The sequence below is a fragment of the Temnothorax nylanderi genome, unplaced genomic scaffold (assembly GCF_030848795.1).
Source record: "Temnothorax nylanderi isolate EJ_2023f unplaced genomic scaffold, tnyl_v1.0 TNYL_tig0008_pilon, whole genome shotgun sequence".
Classification (NCBI taxonomy): domain Eukaryota; kingdom Metazoa; phylum Arthropoda; class Insecta; order Hymenoptera; family Formicidae; genus Temnothorax; species Temnothorax nylanderi.
Window position 1 is genome coordinate 907202 of NW_027249070.1, and position 8282 is coordinate 915483.

General features: G+C 38.2%; 1 protein-coding gene across 1 annotated transcript; it reads right to left on the bottom strand.

Annotated features, from left to right (window-relative positions):
* Positions 1 to 73: 73 nt before the first annotated feature.
* LOC139783624 (serine protease filzig) lies at positions 74 to 7003 on the bottom strand. The gene is made up of 9 exons (XM_071722778.1): positions 6447 to 7003; positions 5471 to 5515; positions 3955 to 4206; positions 1986 to 2074; positions 1822 to 1907; positions 1570 to 1707; positions 1305 to 1441; positions 882 to 1039; positions 74 to 744 (listed from the first exon to the last, which is right to left on the bottom strand). Exons 1-9 carry the CDS (start codon positions 6928 to 6930, stop codon positions 586 to 588), a joined length of 1548 nt encoding a protein of 515 aa, XP_071578879.1. The 5' UTR covers positions 6931 to 7003; the 3' UTR covers positions 74 to 585.
* Between the last annotated feature and the right edge of the window lie 1279 nt (positions 7004 to 8282).

Sequence of the window (8282 nt, forward strand, 5' to 3'; positions counted from 1 at the left end):
ATATTATACATATAATTATTATAGAATTAGTTAAGAATATTGAAATTGTTTGAAAAAAATAATGCAATCAATAATAAAATCAAAAACAAAGTATTTATTAAGCGCAAATTCATACGCATATCATACACGCTTAATTTACAATACATTCACAACGTTATAATTACAACACACTTGCGCCACCCGCTTGTGTCAATAGAGATACTTCTTATATAATATCGTATTACACTTAATAGGGAACGTCAAGCCTTTACTCACTTTCGAAACAATATTGACGGAAACACGAAATCGCTTATTACGAAAACGTCTACGACACGTGGATTTCACCCTAAATTACTTTTACATTCCCATAAAATAAAATGGCTTTAATTTCGCTAGACATGGTCCGTTCTCTCGAAGTCAATTAAAATTATAATTCCTTTCGTTAAATGCTTTTGTCTTCGTGTCACACTGATTTCTCAAACGTGATTTAGACCTCGGAAATCATTTCCCGACACGAAGGATGCCCGAACTTTGTGTCATTCAAAGTTCGCGGCTCAGAATTCTCAAGATCCTTCTGAGAATAATTCTCCCGCGGTTGAGGACGCGCTACGAATTTATGACATATGTAATCCAGTCAACGGTCTTGGCTACGCGATGATAGATCCCCGGTTGACCTGGCTGCGCGCAAGAGTAACCTGCGGAGACGATACCGATAAGATACCATCGACCAGTTTTCTCCAACATCAACGGACCTCCACTATCACCCTGAAAATTAAATGGCTTTCTCATACTCCTGAGAAAACATACTGGAGAAGAAGAGACAGAAGAAGAAGAGGAACAAGGGAACGGAACGACGATTCATCGTTCAAACAGTACACACCCACGATGATGAAATCGCTTACCTGACACGAATCTTTACCGCCGCCACGGTAACCGGCACACATCATCTCGTCATAAATGACGACGTTGATGCCATTGGACCGATGCCACCGCTCGCAGAGGCGATTATCGATCACGGGCACGTCTACAGCCTGCAACGTCTTGGGTCGCAATCTAGAACCTAAATAAAGTAATTCGTATAATGAGATAAATAGTTGACAAAAATATATAACAAGATTTTAATTATCTATAGCAAATTAATATTAGAGTTGAGTGTAGGGTACGTATTTTTCCATTCAAATATGTGTGACTCAATGTTTGTTATATTAATATTGCAAGAAATAATATTCTGGTAATTGGATCCAAAATTTATAAGGCGAGAGATGAAATTTAAAATTATATTAATGGATAAGTATAACACAATTTTTTCACAAGTAAAACGCTACCTGCTTGTAAAGCACCCCATCCCGCGGCCCAACCATATTGTCCCAGAAAATCTTCGTTTTTCTCCGGTAGACATATAGGCGCTATATGAGGCATGTAGTGAACCGGTCGATCCAATCGAAGCACAGCCACATCGAACCTGATAAACAACAATGAATATGGGAGATGTGAAATCGCGACAAAGTTTACTCTATTTAGCGCTGACAGATGTGCATTCGAAGTATTCATATTTTATTTATAATAAACTAGTAACACATGCGAACGTACCTGTCCGCCTGTGGCGTGAATTTGAAGTAAGGGTGTACTCTGATCTCTCGAACCCCAAAAGTATAAGCTGGCAGAGATTCACTCGCGGAATTTACCACATAATCGCCGAGGGTGACCTGGACTTGTCGCGCCGACGCTCTGACATTCAAAAAATTTATTAAATATGCTAATTAGTATCGACTTATATTTACAGCTTAATAATTGCATATATGTAAAACAAACATATATGCAGACAGATTATTTCTCACTCACTTCGCAACACAGTGCCCAGCGGTGACAACGTGAAACCGATTGACCAAAGTACCGCCGCATCTACTGGAACCGATACGTATGTACGCCTATTAAAACAAGAAATTAATTTTAACGATAAGTTCGAAAGCCGAGCTAAGGTATCCAGCATTGCCATCGTGTCTGACCTGCCACGGGAAACTGCCAAAGCCGGCGTCGTCGCCGCCGACAATCCTCCTCTGCGCGATTTGTTTCGAGACGACCGGTATGCCGCAACCTGCAAAACGCAATTGCCTGGATTCGCATGCAATTAAAGTGTCGCCGTTATAATTATATATAGCGTGGCTGTCGGGTCTAATTATTTGGCGTGACGAATTGCGCTAGAGTTGCCAAATTTTCGTTTCTGAAATAGAACGTAGGTATCAAGTAAATTAATTCCGGAGGAACGGTAGAACTCTTGTAGACAGTAATTGTAGTAAAATAATGCTTATATATGAAGTAGTTAATCGCAAAGCCATTTTTTGGCGACAAATAAAACAAATAAGAATCCTCAATTATTCTATGTGTACAGAACATCTGGCAATCCTAACTGTGTGCCGCAACCTGTGATTACAATAACGCACAATGACGCTTAAGCGCAGTTCCATAACAATCAACGCCTTTGGAGTCGAACACGCGAACTGTCGAAGGCATGCAATCGACAGCGACAAAAAAGTTTCTTCTCCGTTCTTCTCTTGCCGAAATTGGACTTGGAGTAATACGATGATTTTTTTAATAGCTTCTTCTATCCGATTTCAATGTTGGACCCTGGCCTGCATTGCTCGTAACCAAGTAATTTCAACGTAATTGAGTAACTCTCAGCGTTACATTGATCACTTACTCAAACATTACCCGACAGATAAAAGAAAAACATTATTCATGATTGTTCATACAAGCCCTTAAGTCAAAGCTGTTGATAAAAAATATTTCGATAAGAGCATAAGCGTAGATTGATATATAATATATTATAAAATCAATAGTTTGAAATTACTTTCCTTGACAACTATTATGATAATTATTTTATGTAACCATACATGTGTAAACATGCGACACCGTTATTTTTTTAATCAAAATCTTTTGGATTCGTTAGATTACTTGAAACTACAAAGAATATTACAAAGATGTTTTTTTTAAATTATAATTAGTCGCTGACAAATTCATGCGCTTATTAGTGCATCGTTTTATATAAAGTGATCCCTTATGAAAAACGGTTGTTGATGAATGCAGTGAAGCGTTTATCACGTAGATTATGAGAAAGAGACGGAGCACGGATTGCCAAAGTTTTATGAGCCGATGGCGATGCAGAAAAACACGTTTCACCATTTAGAAAATTAATCCATGAACGACGACAGCTGTTATGATATCTACATCCATTCGCCTGCTGCACTTTCTACCAATTTCAAGAGTTTGTATTATCCCTTTGTAAGAATTGATCTACGATTTCTATCGTGTAGCTGTTCATTCATTAATTCAGCAAGGATAGTACTTCTTCGTTGAAGCGGACACTTGATTTTTACAAGACCGTTTTTATCTCGTCGCGAAAAATGCAAAGGGACCGAGATCAAGGAGACGGCCATTCATAATCGTTAATAGGCATTTATGGGAATTTAGACGGATAATTGTGCGGAAAACACAATGTTACGATACTGATAAAAATCATTTTCGGACAACCATGCATGGGAAGATAGAAATTCATGCGATTTTATTTAATATGCTTGGACTGTATATCACGTGCATGCAAATCAAGAAAACGGAGAAGGCCAAAGGAACATAAAATATGTGTATGTCAAAGAAGAAAGAATCGTGATATTAAAAGAAAAGAAAAGAAAAGATTCGAGACGATAAATGGGAAGCATCCGGTAAGGAAACTGTGCAATTTCTCGGGTGATAAACAATGTGCGAAGAAGAAGTGGGACCGAGTGCGTGCTTGGAATACACGCGAATGTGTGAAGTGTGTGAAATAGTCTTGAAATAATTAATGAAGAGAAAAACAATCGACAGGAAATTGGTGGAAGGTCGAAAGAAAAAAAAGAGAAGAATAAAGAGACAAAGTAGATGTCATGCTTTCAAGTGCGGTGCTAGAGTACGGACGGCATGCTTTTCGAAGGAAGGACTTACGATCGTCGCTGGCGGTCTCCGTGTACAAATCCAGCGGAAGCGGCCGAGATTGATCTCTAGGCGACTCGATCAGGTTATAATCAGTGAGAGCTTTAGGGTCTTTCCGCTGACAACACGCGTACATAATGCCACCGCAGCTGCCGTCCAATAGGCCAGCAGTCATCCAGCACATAAGAAAAAATTCGCAGCTCCGTCCGTCCGCGCACAATGTATCGTCGCCTTTCCACAGCGGTCTTTTTTGTTGGCGCGTCTCTGCAGAAAATATGGAAACTCTTGTCTTCCGCGACTGTCAAGTTACGTAATCGTCCTGAGCGACTGTCGAGCTACTTATGAGCGGCGCGACCGCATTTCCGTCCGGTCGAAGAGGAAATAAGATTCGCAGTTCGCAAGAAGATTCGCAGAAAGGCATCATTGTGGTTACTAATCTAATATCAATCTATTTAACTGTATTAGCCGAAAACAGAAACTGTTCCAATAGAACGTAATTCTTCTCACAATCAGAGACATTGATTGTTAAAAATTAAAAAATTATCAATATTAATTAATTAACTAGACATAATTGTAACTATTATATATTAATACACTTTGAATAACACGTGTAACCCTAATGCTAGTACAAGAAATTGAAACTCTTTACAGAATGCAAATCTTTCTGATCAAGTTTCTACTCCAATTACTAATGCTCAGTGCAATTATCAATTAGTAATAATAGAAGGAAGGAGGTCGCCGCTCTTCTCTTACTTCGCCGATTACTCCAAGTCTAACTTCGAAAGACGAAATGGCCGCGAGTTAAAATCCAGGAACTGGTTTAAAGCCAGCACGATCGTAGCAAAACAAAAGAATATATTACAATTTTAACTATTTGATCCTTACTTTAATTAAAGACCATATTTTAAATTAAATTTGCATAAATTATTTGAAGAATATAATTTTGGAAAATCTAAGAACATATATCTACTTTCATTCCAGCAGGATCATTGTAGTTAAAATCGTCACATAAAGATTACTATAGAATTGTAGCTCAATCCGATCGAAAATAAAGTATTGAATAGAAAAGGATTAAACCGATTTTGCTGGAATCTATTAGGATAAAACTGCTCAAGGTAAGTGTAAAAAAATATCGACATGGTAATATTAACCGTTTCTCCGACAGACTTTCTATAGAGAAACATTTGGGCAATCGTAAAAGGACCTCGTACCAGTTCAGCGTGACAACGATCTACCGTCCGGCGGCAAAGCGCGACGTCGACGATGTCGTAATGATTTCCGTGTCTTGGACCACGACGGAAGTCGTCGACTGTAATGGAAATAAGTTTCGCGCACCATTAAGAAGACGTTGCGCGACTAACCGTCCGATTTTTACGAGTTTACGCGAGAGGACGAAGTTACCAAGGCGATCAAGTAAACCGACAACTAAGCAGAAATCGCGAACTTGTGGAAGGCATCGAAAAATTCCAGAAGTAACGTCATTACGGCTAATTCGAATTTTGTGATTCCGCTGACAAGTTGCACGTACCTGTTTCCAATCTGGGGTAATCATCCGGCGTCTGTTTCCGGAGATCTGAAATAAAGATAAGATGCTATTCTGGAAAAGCGCAATTATCGTAAAACAAAAGAAAAAACCGTTTCCTACAAAAAAATGAAACCGTTCAATTTTAGTAAAAAAAAATGCATAAAAATCTCGCATAGGATCTGCATAAGAATCGAATTAATTATTTAAAATTAGAAAAAAATATTGACACAAGAATTAATTAACTCCATTCATAGCTGTTTAAGATTTAAAACATACCGTCTGATATTTTATGTACACGCGCGGTCACTAATTATAATAATAAATTAGTGATTATTACGGTTTGTTGCGCTGGCATTACACATCTTATGCGCTTATATGCTCGCGAGTTAGTTCATTCAATCGCGCCGGAGATAAGTGTCGGTTCGTTTACAATTGAAATGCTTCGAAAGTTTCATATAATATCTCATTTGCATTTGCACGCTTCTCTAAACACTTCAAAGCGCCGATGAAGCGCTATTTGCACAGCAAACCGAATTACAGAAGTGACGGGATTACACGAGCGCGCGAAGAAAAGGAAGAAAGTAAAAGGGAAATGTATTTATTTTGCATTCAAAAAATAATAAGCAGCGATAAATAAAGCCTGAAACGTTTCAATATGTCTAAGTGTAAGTTTCTAACCCATAATTTCTAATACTGCATTTAAAGTATCGAGAACATGATTTGACATGCACGATTTTAAACTATTTAAATATTAGAAATTATGTGCAATTTATAATTTACCAATAAATTATAATAGGGATGAAAAATACAATACAAAAACGGATTTCTAATTGTTAATAAAAAATTAATTTTAAAGATTCCAGTAGAAATTATAGAGAGGATTGATAGTATATTAATCTATAAATATAAAAATGTAGGTTTTTTAATTGGATGAAATAAAGATTAAAGTGTTAATGAATTATCCCATAAAGGCTCTTACCTCTGATGTCATCTTCGAAATCTGGCAGCTGATTGGATTGCTGGAAAAAAGATGCCGCGCCGCCTCCGATCGGCGGCAGGAAATCGTTGTCGCGAAATATCAATCGCGGCGTCCGATGGGACATCACCGGTCTATTGTAATCGGCGATCGCGGGAGTTCCCCAAAGAGATTTGTGCTGCCTCCACGAACTGGGGAATTGAGCCTGAGGAACGAAACGCGCGACCGGATGTGCCCCAAGATTCCTGCCGTGTGATGATATTGGACCACTCTCGAGGAGATAAGCAGATCCCGTCGGATATCGCACGTATCTCCGTCGGCGGATTGCCACGAACCCGGTACGATTGGATTTCCCCCCATCTCTTCGCACGTCGATAGCCGAGAAATCGGAGTTCCTGAAGCGCCGCACCTCGCTCGCCATCAAGCTCGAAAAAAGACTCAGGACGACTGCAGCGAAAAGCCAATGACGCGGCCTCGATGCACCCATCGTTTTACTGGAGGATTAGAAATTATTGCTCAAGATCAAGTGGTCATTAAACTTTAAAAAATTAAATAACATATAACGCATAATATAAATTATTATTTATAAAAAGATTTATTGTAACAAGATGTATTTTGCATATATTTTATATTTCTAAACGGTATCAGGTAAGAGACGCGTGTCTGAGCGATCTTTCCGTATGCTATAATATTTGAATCCTAGACAATCTGTCACTACTCAATTCAGGACCGAGGATTTTCTCCTCGAGTTTCACGAGTCGTTAATCATCATCGGGCGCCATATTAGAACTGATTCCTAGCGAAAGGAAATGCACATCGCTCGAACTCGCAGCCAAGTGGAATCGTCGATGATTCTGGTCCAACTTCGAGGAATGCCACGCTACTCGTACCCACATAATTATCGGTTCACACAAATAGCGGTTTCGCGGTGAATCGAAGAACTTTCTTTTGGCACTGAACCGTCCATGAACACATGCTCTCGTTTATGAAACGATAAAAATGATGTAGAGGTAGATAACGTGGGATGTTTTTAGAAGATGATAATTTTTAGAGATTTTTTCTTTTCCATTTACTGATACTTTTGTTTACTAAACTCCTCAAAAATATAATCTACAATCGCTTGTAACGAAAAGTTTCTTCAACATCTTAGCAAAGAATGAACCATTGTTTCTTTTAAATTTAGATTCTGTTATCTGCAATTTAGAGTTGACAACTAGATCTTATATGACTCAACGCTTAGAGGCAAACGAAACAAAGTGGAAAACAACTTCCGCGTGAATTCCTCTTGACAGGATGGGGACGAAATCCAGTTTGCGTCACGCTCCTTCGTAACGAGTGAAAGTAAAGAGGTTCACCCGGAACCAAAGATCATGACATTTATAAATGAGAAAGATTCACCAAACGTGCTTAAATTCACCAACATCTCTATCGAATGAAACTATCGCCTACGAACGGCATTAGCGAGAGAAAACGACGTGCTAAAAAAACTTTAGCAAGGCTTCCTCGTACATTAGGCTTCCTCTAAAGCCTGAAACTTGTAAATCTCTATTTTTAACCGCTCATGTAATTAAAACATTAGTGCATCAGCTTCTTAAAAAATAATTAATTTTGTATTACTTAAATAATCAATAGATTCTTATTATAAGGATAAAAATATAATGAATAGATTTTTTCCAGATAGATTCTTTCAAAAACCAAATTTTCACGCGCCTTTGATTGATATTGATTGATCGTTACCTCATGTTTGGCAGACAAATCGAGAGCGGCTATCAAACCGTTATAAATGTTAAAAAGGAAAATAAAAGGGGAAGGATATAATTGTTCATTAAATAATCCTGA

Coding starts and splice junctions, on each gene's coding strand:
- LOC139783624 (XM_071722778.1), bottom strand. CDS start 6,930: ATGGGTGCATCGAGGCCGCGTCATTGGCTTTTCGCTGCAGTCGTCCTG. Junction 5,516..6,446: donor TTTCGAAGATGACATCAGAG/GTAAGAGCCTTT, acceptor TCTTTATTTCAG/ATCTCCGGAAACAGACGCCG. Junction 1,708..1,821: donor GCTGGGCACTGTGTTGCGAA/GTGAGTGAGAAA, acceptor TTTGAATGTCAG/AGCGTCGGCGCGACAAGTCC.